The sequence below is a fragment of the Nicrophorus vespilloides genome, unplaced genomic scaffold (genome assembly GCF_001412225.1).
Source record: "Nicrophorus vespilloides isolate i.1.1-1 unplaced genomic scaffold, Nicve_v1.0, whole genome shotgun sequence".
Classification (NCBI taxonomy): Eukaryota; Metazoa; Arthropoda; class Insecta; order Coleoptera; family Silphidae; genus Nicrophorus; species Nicrophorus vespilloides.
This window is the reverse complement of record NW_017099680.1, coordinates 15733-38102: the sequence shown is the minus strand read 5'-3', so window position 1 is coordinate 38102 and position 22370 is coordinate 15733. Positions and strand designations below refer to the sequence as shown.

General features: G+C 29.7%; 2 protein-coding genes across 2 annotated transcripts in view; one reads left to right on the top strand and one right to left on the bottom strand.

Annotated features, from left to right (window-relative positions):
• Nucleotides 1–592, bottom strand: part of LOC108565176 (mucin-2-like) — a 37904-nt gene extending 37312 nt beyond the window's left edge. The window contains exon 1 of the mRNA XM_017924491.1: nucleotides 415–592. The gene's annotated coding sequence lies outside the window, so the exon portion shown is untranslated. The remainder of the gene's footprint in view (nucleotides 1–414) is intronic.
• A 14101-nt stretch (nucleotides 593–14693) lies between these two features.
• LOC108565175 (phospholipase D2) lies at nucleotides 14694–21223 on the top strand. Its single transcript, XM_017924490.1, has 14 exons — nucleotides 14694–15284; nucleotides 15335–15491; nucleotides 15550–15762; nucleotides 15818–15938; nucleotides 15992–16143; nucleotides 16208–16488; nucleotides 16549–16784; nucleotides 16846–17603; nucleotides 17659–17884; nucleotides 19465–19676; nucleotides 19749–19874; nucleotides 19944–20184; nucleotides 20250–20588; nucleotides 20695–21223. The coding sequence occupies exons 1-14, from the start codon at nucleotides 15125–15127 to the stop codon at nucleotides 20794–20796; spliced, it is 3324 nt and encodes a 1107-aa protein (XP_017779979.1). The 5' UTR covers nucleotides 14694–15124; the 3' UTR covers nucleotides 20797–21223.
• The last annotated feature ends 1147 nt before the right edge of the window (nucleotides 21224–22370 follow it).

Genomic DNA, 22370 nt, shown 5'->3' with positions numbered 1-22370 from the left:
ATGTTCTCGCAATTAGAATCGACTCGTTCGTGCGTTTTATTTTTCTACCGTTCGTATTATTTGAAATGATGTGGAGGAAAAATAAAATTACATAAATTGCAACAAAAAGAAATATCATCTACAAGAAACAAAGCGACGAAGGAATTAATAAATTGCTCCTCGTTCTATGTATCTCGGAATGATGATATTGTCCAGATGTAATGCAGCATGTAATTGTAGCGGAATTTCTTTTTGTGCTTTGCTTTTGTCTTCGGTTATTAAAAAAATTAACAGATCAGTGTAGAATACAGGAAAAAAAATCTCCTTTTCGGTTATTAAAAAATTTGCTAGAAATGTGAGATGATGATGTTATTAAGGAATTAGTAGATCACCGAGAAGAATTATAAAATATACGTAAAAAAAAATGTAACTAACCGCATGTTTGCAGAGTAATCCCAAATTGAAGAATAAAAAATAATATTGTTCACGCACAGAAATTGGGGAAGTTTATGTTTTCTGCAGGAGGTGGTCAAAAGAGTGCTTGCCTCGTGACGGCTGACGATGGACTGAGGGACCGATAATAAATTTCCAATAAAAATTTCTCAATAGCGATATGAAGGAAACAGCACGAAAATAAAAATAAAAAGTGTATCAAGTTCCCTCTCACTTGGAAACCTGTACGGTTGCAATGTCCTTTCTCCTCGGCCCGAGACCACTTGGTGAGGGGGATCCAATGAAGAAGGAAAAAAAAGAGCTTTGGTCTCCTGCTGTAGTTTGTAGACCGTAGTGGGGACAGACCGCCTAACTCTGCTGTTAATGCTATTGCTGCTGCTGTTGCTGCAGCAGCAGGAAGAAAACGTGCATTATTTATTTGTATTCTTTAATTTCATTCGAGCCACTTGACGGCCGGCCGCTAATAATGAAAGTCGAAAGACCGAAAGGCCATGCGGAAAGAAATCGACGGTGTCGGAGAGACCTGGAGGATGTCGAATTGGGAATTCACTAATTTCCAACGCAAATTACTTGTACCCACGCACCGCAAAACTGGTAAAATAAATGCAATTATGGGCTAAGCCCATTGTGTTTCGAATCGAATCTAACGAACCGGACGACGCTTATGATTATGAATAATAACAATAGTTTTGTATGTATGCGGAGGAGACAATTTACGGGATTTTGTTAGCTTCAAATCGGTTGAATATTACGTTAAAAGTGCAGGTTAGTAACCTGAATCAAGAAATTTACGAAAATAAATAGGATCTGGAATAGTAGATGTATGTAGACTTCATTTGAAGACACGCATCACTTTTAAATTAATGACCTTAAAACATTTATCAAGTTATAAATTTGATTGAAAAAATCTAATGAAACTTATAAGAATTTAATATAAAAATACTGTATGTCTTTCAAACAAAAAACATTAATTCATAATACAGATTGAATGTTAATTGACTTTAAATCATGAAACAGTTCAAGTTCAATTGAATAGTGTTAAAATCATAAATAGATATCAAATTATAGAAAGGTTTAAATAAAAATATATTAAGTAGCAAATCTATGATATTGATAAAAAATATAAGAATATATAAATCAATATAGTTAATCTAACAATGATTTACCAAACCAAAGACTTAATTTTGAAAAACAATTTCAAACCAATAATATTGATGTATATATAATTAATTACCGTAAAATTAGCATTAAATATCAAGCAAAATTAATTAAAATTTAGAATAGTTTACTAACTCGAAATCTACAAAGATATAAATAAAGTTCAATGTGAATTTCAAATACAATTTTACCCTTGTATGAATCCACTATACGCAATGTCCACAAAACAACACAAATAAAAAAATGCATACCTATTCTATTTTTCAAAGTTGAATCAAGTTGGAGTAAATATTCGGAAGTTTAAATTATAAACGTAGCATTGAATGATGCATTATTACAGCCTTTTTTTTATAAATGAGATTTATAACTATATTAAAATTATATAATTATAAATTACTATAAAGAAATGCTATTATTAAAACATCAATGATCAAAAGTACTGATAAATACGTTGTTATTAATTATATAAGATGATTTCCAATCGTTATGCTTCAGGCGAGAGATGGCATAATGTGTTTCATCGATTAGGAAAGTCGGGAAATAATAAAATGTTACTATTTGGAAGCAACTGCAAGAAACTGTTGCACAATCCACTTGATTTTATTCAAAGTGCGTCTAGAAGAAAAACATCATTATGTTTTATAGCTCATCTCAGTCACATTAAATCTCAGATGGCAAGAAATTTACGTACTCGAACGTTGTGACAGCTGAATTAAATATGATGATATAAATTTAAGTTGGTGAACATTTCGCTACAGCTGTTTCTACATGCTTTAAAGAGAAAATAAGATTTGTTGATAATACAACATGCAAATAGTCCAATTTCAATTCAAATATTTCTTGAGAAGTTTTTAATTTTCATTAAAGACAGAGATGGATCCAATAAATTGCAAGTTGGTACACTTGCTAAAGACATTAGCAGCAGTTGTCAAATATTAAAACTTTAAATGTCATTCGCAGTTGCATATAAGCAGTAATTTGATGTAAAATTAATAGTTTGTTAAGTATACTCAAATTATATTTAGCATTTTAAGTATATATTTAGTAATATACTATACAAACTATCGTTTCTCAATTTTTTACCGCGCGACCAAACATATATTTTTTAGTTATACAGTAACCCAATTGCTAAGATTATTTCACCAGTTCCTCGCTTTGACACAAGGTGACAGTTGTCATTTTGCTACCCTTAATGTTATGTTAATTTTGGGTTATGACCAAAAGGTGACAGCTGTCATTTCGCGACTCATTAAAAAATGTACACGTCCCCATTTTGAGTGGTACTTATATAATCTTATCATCTGTTAGTTACGTCAGTTACAAAATTGATTGAAAAGTATAATGACATCTCTAATTATGCTCAGCAAAGGGGATGAGAAGGAGGCGACGCCAATGACGCAAGTAATAATGGGACTTAGAAATTTGTTCCAGGTGCATATAACCTTACTTTGGCCATGATTATGCTAATACTCATTTATCTATTTAGATCGCAAGCCCGACAACCGAAATCCCGTCTATCGAAATCCCGACGTTCGAAATCCCGAGTGTATTGAAATCCCGACTTTCAAAATCCCGAGTGTATCGAAATCCCAACGTTCGAAATCCCCATTATATCGAAATCCCGACTATGTCAAAATCCCGATTACCATAATCCCGACAATCTAAAACTCAATAAGATTATTAATTGTTGGTATTTATTGTTAATAACCTAAACTAATTTTATTATAGAATATTTCTTATTCTTAAGTTTTATAATGAATAAGTCAACGAAAATAAAATACAATAATAATTAATATTATTTATTGTTATTAAGAATAAATAACAATAATTAATAATCTTAGGTCTTAAAAATATTTTTTTCAGTATCCGTCATACCTATTAAAATATAGTAGAATAATTTAAAAATGTTATTGTAGAAATTATAATAATAAAAGACACTGTCGGGATTTTGATTGTCGGGATTATGGTAGTCAGGATTTCGATATATTTGGGCTTGCGATATAGACCCATTTAGATGTATACAAAAGAATAAGATGATTGTTAAACAAAAATAAATTAACGCTACAATTTATTAAAATGCATATCTAAAAAGTATGCATTGTTTAGTATACTCTTAGTGACGTATCTATAATTATATTAAATTAATTAGAGCATAAATCTTTTGAATGAAATTATTGTAATAATAGCAATTATTGATTATCCATTCCAGAGAAAAGGGCAAAATAATCAAAAGATTATTATTTTTCTTACATTTGCTAGAATTATTTCTTTGCATAATAAGTAGATTATGCAAGACAACTGTAAACAAAAGTACATTGAATATGCATGCAAACAACAGAATTACGCGAGACGCAATTGAAAGAAATGCAGTTTGTAAGTATTTTATGCATTGCGAGATAAAAATAGAGAACCATAAATTTTAATTAAATTATACATATATCGTAAATAACTATATAGAGATGCTATCACTACTACAAAATAATATTGCAGCAAAGTCTTATAGTCCTTGAGGCGTTTTCGACACAGATTTTATCATTTAACATTATAGTTATATACCTGCATATCCGATTTACATATTTTTATTCCTTTTAACGCATTTTATTATGGTAACATTAAATTTTCTTCAGTTCACATTTCTTAAAAATAATACTTTTTGTCTCAAGTATTTATTCTATGGTATTTCTTAATTAATATTTGATACATTTTCGATAATAATAATTGTTCTCTAAATACGGAAACTGAAGAAATGCAATATTGTTATTGCCTTACTGTGAGATGTAAGATTACCGAACTCTGATCTTAGTTCTTGGGAAAACTACTCAACCAAATCTATCTCAGAATATTTCTCTTTGAAGTGAGCAATAAATCTGCAAATATTCAGGTGAAACTCAGCAACTCATTATTCCTTAATAGTGCCGATATGCATGGTACAATAAGTATTAGGTAACTTATGGAATATATTTATTCTTATCCAAACAAGAAATATTTTATGAATTATGATTGTTTCTAGAATATTGAATATTTTTGTTCTACGCCCTAATTCTAAATGTTAACCAATCCAATAAATCTACAAATATTCAGCAGAACCAAAACAAAAGTCAGTACTTATTTGCGTAATATAACATTAATTATATAATTTTTCAAATAATAAATATTTTAAGAATTTTTTATGAATATTGAAATTTTTACGCTCTAAATACCAAATGTTATCCAAATCTAAATATTCAAATTGATAATATTCAATTTTCATTAGCATGTTGTTAACGTTGCAAATATTAATATTTAAACAAAACTTTGCAGAAACTGCTGATTTTACAAGGACAATTCGGTATCGGCGACTCGTCCTGCACAAGCAGCAAGTTGCAATTCATGACATATTTAAATAAATCATATGTATTATGCAAGCGGCATTTACGTATTTTGAAAAAATAGGCCGTGAGCAGTGGAATAATGTAAAAACTGCGACAGGGTAAGCAGAAAGTACGCAGCAGGTCTGTGAGAAACAATAATTATTGGAAACAGCAAGGCTAATTACATGTTGCAACGGTAAACTACGATATTAATACGAGTTTAATCATTTCTGTTATCCTGCGTGTGAGGTAGGTTAGTGCTGGCGAACTGAATTATATAATAATTACTGTGAAATTCGGTCAAGTAAACCTGATCAAATGTTATTAACTATACATTATTTCGATTAATTGCATTGTAACCGTTGTGCATTTCAACTACAATAATCAATTATTTTGTATATTGAAAATCAATCAAACAATATGCATAAATAATGTTTAAATATAATAATTACATTTGCTATAGAAAAATATTTTAACTATTTATTTTTATTTTATAAATGTAAAACTTTATTACTAATATTAGCTGTATTTCAGGAGATTTAACATTTCAGTATGATCATTGCAACTTTTATTATACTATTATTATAGTTACTGCAACAGTCACATAAACTTAAAAAAAACAAACATATTTATATGATATGACCGTAGATCTTTCCGTTCATAAAACTTTTATTAACTAACTTCTTTTTTTAATTAATTAATATCGAATATAAAATATCCATATCAACTTAATAACTTAAGCTTTTTCAATACTTATCAATAAAATAAGTTCCAAATATATTTCATAGCCTTTGAAAGTTGTATTTGGTCAATTCGTGAATTTAACCACGTGTTTAACATCTGCCCACTTTTGTTAATGTATAATAATAAAACTTTCTCACTTTTAAAAACGTGTTCTTGAACTTATAGAAATTGAAAAATTTATCAAAAAATATAAAATATACTTCCGTTATAAATGTATAAATAAACATTTTTTTGTTGATTATTTATAATTTTGATAGTTTCAACGCAATTTCAGTTGTAAATTTATACTTTTAGTTGCTTCTTTACTTCATATTATTTACTAAACTTATATTTTTTTACTTTCTTATGATTTGGTATAACTTATTTATTATAATTTTAAATTTCAGTAAACTAAGATTTTGTACGCAATTTTACTTTTTATTAAAAAATACAGTTTGTTAAAGTTCTTTCCAAATTGCTTTTTTCAAGTGCATTTTTAATGAATAAAACAATATTTGTTTAATTTAATTAAAATTTAGTACTATTTATTAGTAATCATGCAATCAGTCAAAACAGGAAATATTTTTTGTTAAATCATTTCATTAATTATCTCACCGGATGTGCACACCCTGACCAATTTTGTTTTCTATTGAAAAAAAAAACTGTTACTGTTTTGCAATACAATTCCACTTTTTTCTATTTGTAGAAGGTAGACAGCTCTCCTTTGAATCACGATCTTAAGAACTGTTGTATAATAGTTTACTCTTCATTTACTTTTACCAATGGTAGCAATCAGATATTTTTTATACTTTGCCTTGGGCTCCAATAAGCACTAATGGATAAAAGTTCTTCCAAATGGAAGTAAGAAATTGTATTAAACTTCATTATTATCAAAATATATGTAGTTTAAAACAAAGTTTTGAAATGTTTGTGTGCAAAAAAAAAAATTTTTTCTTACAATTAAATTTATTCGTTAAGCGAAATGCTCGTTCCACTGATAAAAGTTTATGTGCATATTTAGTTTGACAAACAGAATTTAAATAAATTAATAAAGAACATTTTGCATTTGGTTTAAAGCAGTTAAAAAAATCCAAAGTTCAGATTATTGTAAATTCAAAAACGAAATTTCTTTTGATTTCGCTATAAATTCTATAAATAAATTTCTTTTATTTTCGCCAACGATTGGAAAACGGCACAAATCCAAATGAGAATCATCAAATTCGGTAAAATAAAAGTTTAGAAAGAAAAAGTGAACAAAAAAAAAATAATTAAATTCCATAAAATTGAATTATGACAAAGCTATTTCGTTTCGTATATTCGAACGTCGTGCAACATAAATAACTTTCTCCGGCTTTTTATCCGCCTCATCTTCTCCTACATCTTCACATACTTCAATCATGCAAGTAAATAACAGAAAAATAAAAGTGTACATTAATTAAGTAATTAATATTAGATGGATATTTCATTTAACCCAGATAGAAAATTCTTCATTGATATTCAAGAAACCGCATTACCGTCGATATGGAGCTAAGGTCTTTCGCCTGAAAGTACGAAACTAATTACCGTAATACACTTCGAAATACCGTGATTATTGCGTTACGAAATCTGATAAATCCTTCGCGGTAATCGGGAAATTATATACACACACTCGCATATTGTTTATTCAATTTAATTTTATGCGTAAATGATGATGATTTTGAAAAGAAAAAGAGAAATCATTAATGTATATGTATACTTTATATTTATTGAATTTCGTTTTTTATTATTAAATTTTAAATGTCAGGATGATTTTCACTGGTTTGCATATGCAAATTTGGGATTCTCTGCTTTGTTCGGAATTCGAACGGACATGAACTATTTGCGCTATGCCCCGATCCATGTTCGCTATGTACGAAAATCAATGGATTAGAATACTTCGCCGCTATATTAAACGCGTTTTACGTAATGCCGTGCATAAAGCAATACCGCCTGTTGACTTATGCACGCTAAAAATTATACTCTCTTCCGTCTTATTGCGTAAACACATTCTAACAATCCGTACTAAAATTATAACTTGTTTTATTTACTATAAATACTTTCTACGCTATTTAATGTGTATGTAGAAACGACGAAAAGAAAACTCATCTATTACATATTTTTTTTCGAGATTTTATTAAACCAATTCCATTTTGAGTTATTTCAGAAGCAATCATTTCATTATATCATTAAAAAAGTTTACTTCAAACTTTATGTTATTAGGAAATTTATGGAAGACGAAGCACTATAAAATAAGTTTATATTTATCAAACTCTATAAACTTAATTCTGAAAGGTGAAATTTCACTCGTCTTTAGAAAAAGTTTGGTTTGGATCAGTTTAGTAGACTCTTGAAGATGGAAGAAAACTATGTTCATTTTATACTTTAATACTTTTCTATTACAGGAAAGCCAAAAATCTAAAGCAATAACTAAGAAATCGATCGAGATTAACCTGCACTTCTTGGCACGAGAATTATCAGATATATTAAAAACATAAAAAATAACCATCCACTAGCGTTTCTACCACTTATTTTCCGGGGTTTTGCAAAATTTAATTAACTGCAAGAACGTTAAATTTTTAGTCGACATAATGAAACAATCTGATTTTTCTAACTAAAAACCTTATATATTCAGAAGAATTTAATATTTAAGTTTCTTGAACGATGAAGAAAGGTGTATAGGCCAAAATGGTATATACATAATTAAAAAATATATAACAATGTGTACAAATGTTGATTATAAATTTTCGTAAAAATTGGTAGGAACTTTCCGAACAACACAAAACTTTGTTTTCAGAGGTAAACATACGTACATAGTTTCTTCGTATAGAAAATAAAAAGCTTTTTTTTCGAACACAGTAAAGTTTTATTTAAAATAAAGTAAAATTACATACAAGGTAATAATCATGTTATAAAATATTGAATGTTTATTTTTTTTCTCTTTCATTTAACAATAACGTTAAAACGTTAACCTTTTATTACCTAAATATTTGGTTGTAAACATTTTTTTCTGCTGAAAATCTAATTTCGTCTTCATTTTATATGTCTTTGTTGCTAATAAGTTGTTATAAATCTTCAACAGAAAAACCATTCTCCTCATCGACATTTTCTTAACATATTAACTGAACCATTTATATAACTTTATTCCTGATTTATTGGTTGTTATTTTCCTTTTCTAATAAAACTTCACGCTAAGCATTTATTAGTGAGTTTATTCTAAGGACTTTCAATTGCGTTTTGAAAAGTGTATTTTTACACTATGGGCTAGAAATTGTGGATTTTGTAATATGGAATTTTGTTATAATCGTTAACCAAGGTATGACTGTAATTTGCAAATTAATATAAGATTGAAACTTGGAACGAGAAAGAGAAACTTTAGAAAATTTTAGAAAATCTTATCTAAAACAATATGTTACATTGAAATATTAAAAATATTCTTGATTTAACTTACATTAAACAACAAGCTAAAAATAATATAAGAAAATAACTTAAGCATCTATATATCTTATATTTGTTTCACAATATAAACTTTAAAAGTTCAACATTCTGAACTTACTACATATAATAATTCAATAAATCTCGGTGTTTGTATATAAATATAGATGACATGAACAGATTTAGTATTTTCTATAATTTAAAGCAAAATAAATCTAAATTAAAATTTGTAAAAATAAAACATCTTTATATTATATAGTTATTATTTACGAATATAAATTTTATATAAAAAAAAGCATATATAAATTATAGCAAATGTATTTTATTTGACTATTCAATAGAAAATACCGAAGATTTTGATGAGCATAAAGGCTAGCTTGTTAGGTAATTATTGCTATTAGAAAGGACGATAAAGATGTTTAACATTTAAGAAACACAAATAAAAACTTTTGATGAAGTTCTGTCTAAATATATATATAATCAATAAAATTAAATGGATTTGCCTTTTTTATATGTTACCAACTCATCTTGGTATTTAATACGATCATGTTTGTTTAAGTATGCTTTATGTTATAAATTTAAGGAATCTAAGGGAACTTTTAGAAAGTCGCAACGATGAAACTCGCCTCTCAAGCATGCATATTAATTCGTTCTCGGTGTGTAATAAATTTAAAAATGTATTTCCTTGCTTAAACTAAATAATTTTTCATTATTTATTTATTTGCAAATCTTCATTAGTCTTAATGACAATTCACGCAACTACTATAATAATCAATGAATACTAATTAGCGGGAACGACTTTGATACAGTTACACCAAAATTTGAATATAAAATGATTTAACAATTAACTCACTAGATTCTAGTGAGTTAAAATGAAATGGAAATAATTTAATGTTCCTTGGGTACCATTTGATCCGCGGACCGGCTTGAGAACCACTGTTCTAAACTATTATAGACAACCAACTTCAAATAAACTATTAACTTCTTGATTTTTCTAACTTTAAATATGCATATTAAGTCGGAAAATCAGGTTTCGTCTTTAGATTACTACATGTGTGAGATTTTGGTAAACTCTTATAGTATCCAATTTTTTAACATCACATACAAAATAAACACCGTCCTCATTTGAACAAAACATTCTATATCCTCTACAAAATTATGATTTCTGGAAAATAACATTACCTGATTCTTCATTATTATTATTTTTATATAAATCCAACAATTTCAAATTGATGTATACAGAAACATTTCAATAAATATATGTACCCACATGCTAGTGGTCACAGGTTCAAATCCTGGTCAAGCCAAGCCCTTTGTGAGCCCTCTCGGTGCTTGCAGCAATCGTTCATCACAGTGAAATGAATGAGGTTCACTATATGGACCTTCAGTCAAGTCGATGAACAATGACAGTGTTAAGGATCTCTGCAGATTCACAGTCAAAGAAAATAGTAGAATCGCAGAGCATCAATATACTACTGTAGTTAACCTACAAGACGACAGCCAATCTAACAGCCAATTAAAAAAAATCATCATAATGGTAACTATCCACCGGGAAAGATTATCCATTTAATGTCAAGCGCGATCTTAAATTTGCTCAATGTTCACATTGATGAACAGATTGTAAAATAAAATTACATAACATAAAAATATATATATATATATATATAATTTTGTAACAGGCAAAATTATAACAACCAATTCATATATAATAATCATGAAACTGCAACTAATAGAATCATTTAGGCAGTAATACTGATTTGTAGAATCTATATATCTTCCCTCAAAATATTATTAAATTTGAATTTGGAATACTTGACAAATTGGATTGAAATTAAAGTAAAATCAAAGAGTTATAAATTACAGTGGAAGATGGACTTTCGATTCTTGGAGGACCACATTAAGAAATCCGTAGACTATTTTTTCTTAGTTAATTTACTAATTAAGTAAACACTTAAAACATGATTTGATTCTGTTTCGATGAAATTCCAAAGTATCTCAACATCAAACAAAATAATTAAAAATGAAAGTTGTTCCATTAAATAACAAAAAAAAGTATCTGATTATCATACTTCGTCTTCCATTTCTTCTTCACCTGAAGTGAATGTAAATTAGAATCTTAGCCTTCGTCTAAGAAATTAATTTTTTTAAATCAAATACTAATGATATAAATATTAATTCATACAATAATATCTATTAAACGCAATTGCTCGTGACTACAAGCAAATAGTAATGCTTTTAAAAAATATAATTTATATATATTTTATCTAAACAAATCTCATATTTGAATAAATCAGATTGAAATATTATGTTAACGTAAAATAATCGAATTAGAAATCAAATAAATAAACATAAATTGATTGCGATGTTCAAGGGGAATTACTGTTTAGATTACATTTATGTTTTTTTTTTTAAATGAATAACAGGTAATTAACTAGATTCACTATCGCAAACAATACGGTAGTTGATCCTTATCTGAATTAATTGGAATCTATTCAAGCAAGTGCATGTAATATTGTGTAACGATTGTAATATTTAATTTGATTATTTTATTGTAACATATTAGAATGTTAATTAGAATTATTTGTTATATTAATGTTTCTACTTTATTCTTTGAGGAGCTGTGGTACACTTTTTGAACATGCCATTATTACAATTTTCTACAAAAAGTTCGAGAAATTACCCTTTAATTTGGTTGGTATGTCTAAGGATGAATTTTTATAAAGTTGTCTGATTCATTTGTCTAGAAATTTGTTGGGTTTCGAAATTTAGGAATTTTTGACTCTTCATAGAGTTAAAGGGATATCGATTACGAAATCATTATATTTAAAGTATATTTGTTATATTTGAAATGACAAACAAAGACATTTTCCCCCCAAAAAACGCATTAACGATAGTTGAAACAACGTAACGTGTCGAGTTTACGTTGATTGGTAAAACTAATAAAATAATCATTGTTCCGTGGAAAACCTACAACGAGCCACTGGAGCGAATAAGAAAAATTCAATAACATCAAGTTACCCAGAACCGATAACCATATAGCATTGCACATTGTCAAAAATGTAATTCTAAATTAAACTAGAAACCGGATACAGGTAATATTCGAATCCTTGTATCGAATTAACGATTATACATTTTAAACCATTTACTAGATTTCTCTATTTGTAATCTGAACGTATTACTCATATTTAGTATAATTTTTGAAATTGTAATTTGTGCTGTATTTATGTTTTGTTTGTTAAGAAATTAATGAGAGTGATTATACCTTTTTTCAAATAATTTAGTAAGTCGGCAATATTTTAGTTTAAAGTGTAATTTTACACTAGTTTATATTAATGCATTAATTTAAATATAGTACAATTTAAATGTTTTTTTTCTGATTCATGTTAATAAAATATGGATTGTTACATTTCTACAAGTCACGTTAAATTCTTTAGTAAGTCAACTATGAAATTTGATTATTGAATAATTTTCCTGTAGGATATTACTACTTCCATTAAATCCCTAAATGCGTGAAATTAGACATAAACAAGAATAAGGAATATATGGCATGGTATGCGAATATATGGCAACACATTGTATTTTTAGTTTAGTTTAAGATTTACAATAATTACCAGTAATATCTTACTAATATACACTAGTTCTTAAGGGGTCAATATCGCAAGCCCGACAACCGAAAGACCTATTGAAATCGCGACGTTCGAAATCCCGACTGTATTAAAGTCCCGACGCTTGAAATCCCGACTATGTCAAAATCCCGACAATCAAAATTCCGTCTATACTGAAATCCCGATTACCATAAAAATGTTATTGTAGAAATTTATATAATAAAAGACACTGTCAGGATTTCGATACACTCGGGATTTTGATACACGGGATTTCGGTTGTCGGGCTTGCGATTACCACCGATTCTTATGTCTTAGAGTGGATATAACTTTTGTCTAGACATTATTAATTACATTTTATAATAGAAATCTTCATTAAATGGTCATCTGCAATGGGGAATTAAGAAAAATTGAGGTCTCTATTTAAATTATCAAAAATAATAAAAAAAAACATCTTATAGGAAAATGTCTTGATTCGGGGGCAACAAAGTCCCGACTCGTTGCCTTAATGGTTAATCCGCCACTGGTCACCTATATCATAATATCTGAATAGGTCAGCAATTTCCCCGGGTAGGAAATTGCTGACACTTTATGTTGTTTACTTTTACATGTATGAACATAAATGTATGCTCTTTATCCACATTATAAACTAGAATATTTTTATAATTTTATAATCAGAATACTGATATAATTCACAAAACTGGCTGTACAAACAAGAAAAATAATAATGACAAATTTGATATATTTATGTATATTGTGAACTACATAACATTTCAAAACTATGTAAATAACACAATATTATTATCAAAAACATATTTTTAAATGAAGAACTAAACCGAAATTGTGAATATTTTTTTATTTCTGGTTTTTAAAAATTTATTCTTGTGCGACAAATTATGTAACAGTCCTTATTGTACACCCGGGAGACCAAGTTGTAACATATTTACGTTTTTTTTTTCACCTCGAGCAGTATTTGAGTATATATGGCATTATTTGTCTTTTTTGTCTACTTTCAGTAGATGAACCATTCAGCAGTTAATATGCCTTTCCATTAAATGTACTGAAACTAAACAATCAATTATTTCAATACTATGTCTTCTCGAACTCTGCAGTTCCATGTTATTTTGTAAAATTTGTCTTACGACATATCCGATAATAATTTTCAATATGGTAAAACAATAATTATTTTTATAACAAAATTGCAGGTAGATAGCACTAGAAGAAATATTACTACTACACCTACATTCGGAAATAAAATGTGGATAAAATAAATGCAGTCAATGCATCTAGGTAAAATAAATAGCTCGATAAATAGGTATACTCATAAAACACGTTATAAAAGATGATAAAATAAATTTTATGATTATTATGTTTATATGCATACTGTAATCATAATTAAGTTCCGAGATAAGAAATCTTTCTATACTATATAGAATGGTCAATAGGCGACAACCTTATCTCAGCATAATTCATCAAATCGTTTATTGACAACAGCCGTACTTCGCGAAAGTTTCGTTTCGTCATTGACGATAGAGTAGTTAAAGAGTTAAAGTTATAACACGTAAATTTACCATCACGATTAGTTACAAAATTTCTTTTAATTTCATAATTATATAATGCATTTTATTTCAGTAACGGAACATTATTAATTATATATTTTTTCAATATACTTATGTAATTTATAGAAGAATGTTAAAATATTTTATATTATTCAAAGTAAGAATATAGCAAATTGTTGTTAATCAGTAATTTTTTTATCGTTACAACTAGAAATACATGAATAACAAAAGCGATTTCATTGCATATTATTTGTATGAATCACAAATTACAATCCAATAGTAGTTATAAAACGTATTAAAAATAACGGTTCTCCAGATAATAACCAGTGTATGTATCTCAATATTATCAAAACTATCAATATTTAAAAACAATTTAAATAGGATGGGCATAAATGAAATACGTGATAAGATAAGGATAAAAATAGTACAAGCTGGTAACTTTTAAATTTTCCACCAATCCTATGCAACATCCTTACAAGTATCACGTGCTCCAGGCAACCAGATGTACGCGACCGCTCGATTTTTGCCAAATTACGTTTACAAAAATTTGATTATTGGCAATATTCCACTACTCGGAGAAGTTTACGAAATTGTAGTACAATGAAAACAATCGCTCGCGCTACTTAGTTGGACGGTGGACAGCTGTGCTGGTGAATCAACTAAAAATGAACTGTAATTAGGACAATTGATGTGTGACCTTAAAGTTTTGTTAAGAAAAAGTTAAGAATTCAAGCCACATGAGTAACAATTAGCTTACATCATTCTAAACAATATAACGGAAACAGGTTATAATTGGTGCAATAAAAATATGTGATAAAAGTCTAGTGATAAAGTAGCGCAACTGTTAGTTATGATGGAAGGTATAAGCACATTGGAATTAACTGCAAACAACCCGGATGGACCACCTAGTCCAAATGTGACTTCGGATGGAGAGTTTGATGATGATTTGGGTGTACCAGAGTCTCTGCTGATTGATATTATTGCGAATTCCAAGGATATTGATGATGGAGGTGAGCATGGTATTTATTTCACTGGAGCGTTTATAATCAGTTGTTTTTAGCACCAACATCTGGCAGAATATCTTTTAAGAATATACACAAACCACCTATGAAATTTAAATCAATGTCCAGAGATGTTTTTATTAAAGGAGAACCAATCAAAGTTTCCATTAATGAATATGAAAGAAATTACACCACACATCTGATTAATCCTTACCTGTAAGATTATTACATTGTCCATTTAGGATTGTTTTGAAAACATTTAAATTCCTATTAGATACACAATTTGCTTCGAGCATGGTAACTTCACATGGAAGGTGAAGAAGAGGTTCAAGCATTTTTTTGATCTTCATCAGCAGCTTATGCTCTTCAGAACTTCATTGAATATTCCATTCCCAACAAAAACTCATCGCAAGAGAAGGGAAAGCTTTAGAAACACAGCAACTGCAGATGAGAAAACTGGAAAGAAAAAGAAAATCATGTTGCCAAGGCAATTAAAATAAATAAATGAAATTGTATTGTAAGATTATTAGTTATTATTTTAGATTCCCTAGGAAACCAGAAGTTTTAGTTCTCAATGAACACTTAGATCATCGTATGAAGCAACTGGAGGATTACTTGACAAATCTTTTAACCATTTGCATATATAGATATCACCCAGCCACTGTAAGAACATTCAAATTAGATGGGATTATAAGTTACATTGATTTTTTTTACAGATTGAATTCCTTGAAATTTCGCATCTCTCTTTTATAACAGATCTTGGAGTTAAAGGTAAGGAAGGCTTGATTATGAAACGCACTGGAAGCACGCAGCCAGGTCAAAGCGGTTGTAATTTCTTTGGTTGTTTTTACGGATTTTGTTGCATAAGGTTATTTATTAATAATTATTTTATTTTGAGAAAAATGTATAAACCATATTTTAATTACTTATAGATGCAAACATCTGTGTAAAGATGTTTTGTGCGCTACGTGGAGGTCGAGGTGGTTTTTTGTAAAGGATACATGTTTCGGATACATAGATCCGTCTGATGGGAGAGTGAAATGCGTGATACTTTTCGATCAAGGTTTTGAAGTAGCATCGGGTTTATATAGCACAGGAATGAATAAGGGATTTCAGATTCAAACATTAAGTAGGCAAATTGTAATTAAATGCAATACGCGCGGTCAGAAGAAGGCGTTTATTGAGGCCTTGAAAGATGTATCTTCTACTACAGGTTTTTAACATTGCAAAATATCATAGCACAAATATTTATAAAAGAGAGTTTTCATTGCAGCCAAAGATTTCACAAAAGGAAATCCGCATCATTCGTTTGCGCCTGTTAGAAGTAATATTACTTCGTGTTGGTTTGTTGATGGTGCAGGCTACATGGCTTGCGTTGCAGACGCTTTGGAAGGAGCACAAGAAGAAATATTCATAGCCGATTGGTGGCTCAGTCCAGAAATTTATTTGAAGCGTCCAGCTATTGAAGGGGAGCATTGGAGATTGGACAGAGTTTTAAGGAGAAAAGCTGTAATAATTTACACGAAATTCACAGCGAAAACAAATAATTTATTTAATAATTTCCTTACAGGAAGAAGGCGTCAAAATATTCGTTTTGCTTTACAAAGAATTCGAAATGGCGCTCGGATTGAACAGCTATTACAGCAAGCAGAAACTAAGCGGATTGCACGAAAATATAAAGGTCCTCAGACACCCGGATCATGCTAAAGTCGGTGTTTTCTTCTGGGCTCACCACGAGAAAATTGTTGTTGTCGATCAGACTTACGCCTTTTTGGGAGGTTTAGATTTGTGCTACGGAAGATGGGACGATTATCAGCATAGGTTAACTGATTTGGGTAGCATAACACAAGCTACTCTGGATGTGTCTTCGTTCAAGAAGAGGACTTCGACCATACCCGGAGGAGACATATTCCATCCGCTTCCAAAACCACCTTTACCAGAACTGATCGTAGATTCGAGCATCGACAAAGCTTCAATTTCTTCAGAATCGTCGGAAAGCTTGCCACAATTACAACCCGGTGATAATCTGCTTATGGTTAGTAGACCTGACGAGAGATTGAAAATGAACACACCCGAAATGGAGCGCAAGAATGCTTTGACTAATATTAAGAAAAACGTGAAGCTGAAAGGAAAGGAATTGCTGAGTATGGTGTACGGAGAAAATGAAAAGCAAATGCATATGAAGATTGAAGTGAAAGAGAAGCGAGAGGTTTCGATATATGAAGAGTTGAATGGCTCCGCTAAGTATTGGATTGGAAAGGATTATTGTAATTTTATAGTTAAGGATTTCAACGATTTAGAGTCCCCGTTTATAGATTTCATTGACAGGTATTAACTCAGCTCTTTTTTTTAATAACGAGTTGTAATGTTCTTGTCTCGGAAGGGTGTCGACTCCGAGGATGCCATGGCACGATATTGCCGTTTACGTTCAAGGAGCGACCGCGAGGGACGTCTCCAGGCACTTTATAGCCCGATGGAATGCCACCAAATTGGAGAAAGCTAAATTGAATAAATCCCATCCGTATTTACTGCCGAAGTCTTATGAATCCCTAGCCGATGTCCGAAATATGAACCTAAATCTGCCAGAAACGCACAACGTCACTTGCCAAGTAAGTAATTTTAGTCATTATCTAATAACAACCAGAATTAGAATTCACGTGTAGCGTACATTTCTTGTTGCAAAACTGCAAATTATTACAGCAACCAAAATTAGAATTCACGTGTAACGCACGTTTCGTGCTGCAAACTTACAAATTTCTTAATATCGCGTTTTATTGCACTTTTAAATTATATAAACGAGCAGACATGCTCAATTACGAAGAGGACTGTCTTGTTTAATAGATAAATGGTATTAATTGCGCCACGTTTCAATCATGTAACATCATGGCTTGCTTTATCACGAATTCATGTCACTTAACTTATTAGTGTAAAATCCCATTCTTAATCAACTGCGTTACAGACGTGAGATGCCACTATAAATCGTGTTTAATTTTCTACTAAAAATATTATTATTTATCTATGAAAGATTGTGAAAACACAAAGATGAAACACATTGTTATTTTCCAGACTGGATTTTAATCTTAACACAGAAGCTTTATTATCGAGACAGAAAGTAAGTCTAAAATAGACTAAAATCGTCAATGTTATTATATGTTTTTTTTCTTAGTATAGAACTGTTTTCACTATTGCGTTACATGCACCAAGCACACATGTGGTAATCTAGATCGAGATAGTTTGTAGTTATTTGGTATCGTATTTTTGTATATGTCATCATCATTTCACAAAATCAAACATTTATTATTCAACAAATATGTTTTCTTGTAAAAAATTATTTGCATTTCTAAATTAAATTGCAATTTGATACATTTGTTGTTACTAAATTTTATGAATTGAACAGTTCGAAATAATCCAATGTAGTGATATTATATCATACTATTAATACAAATACACTTGATATTTGAAAATAATGTATGTATTGATAATAATTCAATTATAATTTACGTTTTTTCTTTGATCCAATAATAGACATTCTCGTAAAGAATACACAATAAATCTTTAAACCTGCTTCATGAAGAATCACAGAACAAGTTCCAAAAATAAATAGGCCAGATATAAAACTGTGTTATTTGTTTTTATTGCCCAAAAAACGTTTACGTTATATAATCAAGTATGTGGTTTGTGCAAAAGAAACATATACACATATTTTGGTTAAATGGATAAATAGAAAACATTATTTTTGTACATGTATACGTAATTTCAAATCATTGGAATTAATTAAATTGTCTGTGTTTCCTCTAATATATTTTATATTCGTTTGTAATTAAGGCGCATCTTTTTATGTAGAAAAATAGACATAGATATTGAGTGCGTTTTTAGTTTATTTTTTTAAATTTTGTGCACATGTATATATATATTTTGAAATTATTGCAATTACGTTTAATCTTTTGTACATTTGTATAAGAAATTAACATATTTTTCGGTCGACAAGGCGCAAACATTTTTTACGTCTTAAAGTAAATTTTATCATTCGAAAAAGACCTAAATTTTTATACACAAGTAAACAATGATTTTGTTAGAATGTTTATGAAAAATGCGGTATATAATATTTATTAATTCTAGATTAAAAACACTTTTTTATATTGGTATATTTATTTTGTTGTATTGGTATAAAAATGAAATTCTATATTAGGTTTTAAGAAGCGCTAGTCAATGGTCCTGCGGTTTTATGGATGCCGACCACGTGGAGCAGAGCATCCACGAGGCGTACATCGAGGCGATCAGCAAATCCCAGCATTACATCTACATCGAAAACCAGTTTTTCATCTCGATGCCGCAGAGCAATAGAGACACGAAGAATCTGATCGGCGAATCCATCTACAAACGCATCGTCCGGGCCCACAAGTAAAACCCGCATTCGCATCTACCCAGACGTTACGTAACTAACCGATTCATTTCTTTTTATTATCCATCCAGCGAGAACGCAACGTTCCGTGTGTTCGTGGTCATGCCTCTTCTTCCTGGTTTCGAGGGAGAAGTCGGGGAGTCGACTGGAACATCGTTGCATGCCATCACGCACTGGAATTACGCATCGATTTCAAGGTTCTAAACTAGTTCCGTCCGGGTTCAAAAGCAATTTTTTACTAATTGGTTCTCTTTTTGATGGTTCAGAGGTAGAGATGCGCTGTTGACTCGGTTGAGGAAGGCCGGAATTGAAGACCCGATTCGGTACATATCGTTTTACGGCCTAAGAACCCATTCCTCGTTGAACGGTGAACCAATAACTGAGCTGATCTACGTACACTCGAAATTGATGATAGTGGATGACAAATTGGTAATTTGCGGATCGGCTAATATAAACGATCGTTCGTTAATTGGGAAGCGCGATTCCGAAATAGCAGTGCGGATTGAGGTAAATACAGAAGATGAAACGCTGCAACATCGATATAATCGTAACGTATTTTTTTTTATATGCAGGATCAAGACTTTGATGATGGCAGGATGAACGGCAATTCGTTCCCATGCGGCAAATACGCCGGATCCTTGAGAAAGTACTTGTTTAAAGAGCACCTTGGCCTTTTAGGAAGGGAGCACGAGCGAATTGATATTGATATTACGGATCCGATATGCGACGAATTCTATTTGAACATTTGGTATGCGACGGCCGAGCTGAACACCATGTTCTACGACAAAGTATTCCATTGCATTCCCACCGATGAGGTAGAGACTTTCAGCCAGCTCAAGGAGCATATTAAAAAGCAACCGCTTTATATGTCCGAGCTCTCCAGATCCGAACAGATGTTGAACACAATAGAGGTTTGTTAATCCGCGCATTCCAATTGCTCTTTTATTTCAGTAGACCGACGTTCTTATTATTATTTTTTTAATTTTATTATTTTTTTTTTCAAATAATATTTTTCAGGGTCATTTGGTTCTGCTCCCACTGAATTTCCTGTGCAGCGAAACATTAACACCCGGTCCGAGCACCGTTGAGGGAATGATGCCAAGCGCATTGTGGACGTAACTTTAATTTATTACCCTTAATAGTCTTCCTTTTTTTTTCTTCCATTTTTTCTACCCAACCCATTTTTTAAATTTTAAAACAACCAAACACACATGGTCCAATATGTTTTCATCATCAGTATTGAAAAAGAAAAAGTATTTTACCACGCATTTATTTGAAGATTTATTGTTATTATTTTTGCACTCGACACAATTTTATTATTATTATTAATATTTTATATATGTAATCGTAATGGTTACATGTAGTAGTTGTTATTATTTTTGTTTGTATACATTTTTTAAATTAATTTTATTCTTAAGCGAAACCAAAGTTCAAATATATCATTCATTTTAGACATTCAAATGATATTTAATGCGGGAATCAAGTGATACATGGAGTACGTACTTTTTTTATTACATGTTCTGTATTTATATTTATGATATTATAATTTTTTTTTTATGATTGTCCGAGCCACAGACTATTCTTTTACATGTAGTCTTTAAACTATTTATGCTCAATATTGCGATGCTTAAAGTGTCTGTTATACTCGGGGATAATACTAATTAATGTAATTCGTTTTTGTTATATTGTACACTAAATTAAACAAAATAATAACGCCTATAAACTTTGTATTATTATATTTTAAGTACACTTTCGGCAATAAAAAAATCTAATCTAGGTTTTGTTCTGTCATCTGTAAATTTTTGTTTCATTTTGCTAGATCTAAGCAACAAGAATATAAACATTTGCAGATGACAGGACAAAACCTACAAACAAGCAGAAAACATATAAAGTCCATTAATTTTGCATTTAACGAATACACTGTAATTATATAGTAAGTGATACACGTTAAAGATACATATTTAACATTTGGCAAGTAAAGTTCAGTGATTTAACATTCAGAAAATGAAAAAACGAGTAAGTAACAATAATTTTGTATCTGTTCAAAATTTAAATTTCTCAATTGTTGTATATTTGGTTGCCTGTATTAATAACTCCATTTACTTTGTTATTAACGTTTTATATTATCAGTAAATTAAGTTTACTGATAAGTTTGTTTATATTTATTTTAAACTTTTTTATTGTTATTACTTCAAATATGATGTTTTACGTTTATTTTAATAATAAGAAATACATTTGTTACTTATATTATTTTTTTTTAAAATTTGTTTATTGATATATATTTCTGCCTTATTTCTACCCTTTTCGGGTTTAAGAGCCACCACAAATTGTAGATTTTTGGGAATCGAACCAATGACCTTTCGTTTCAGATTTTCGTGATACAGGCGACCATAGTTGATTATATTTATATTTGACTTACATTATTTAACCAATCATAAAGTTAATGAGTAGAAAACTCCTAATAATATCCATCATCATGAATCTTATAAAATTTCTACATAATTTTATTAATATTATCTTCCTGTTTAAAATATAAAAAATAACTTAATTTCACGGTTATTTTAACATCCAATTAAAATAATATTAGATTAAAGTAAAAACTACAGAATTTAACTGAAAATGTACATTTTTTGTATTGAATGAGAAATTGGTTAGTTGGTGTAAGTATGAAAACAGGTTTAATGATTACCAAT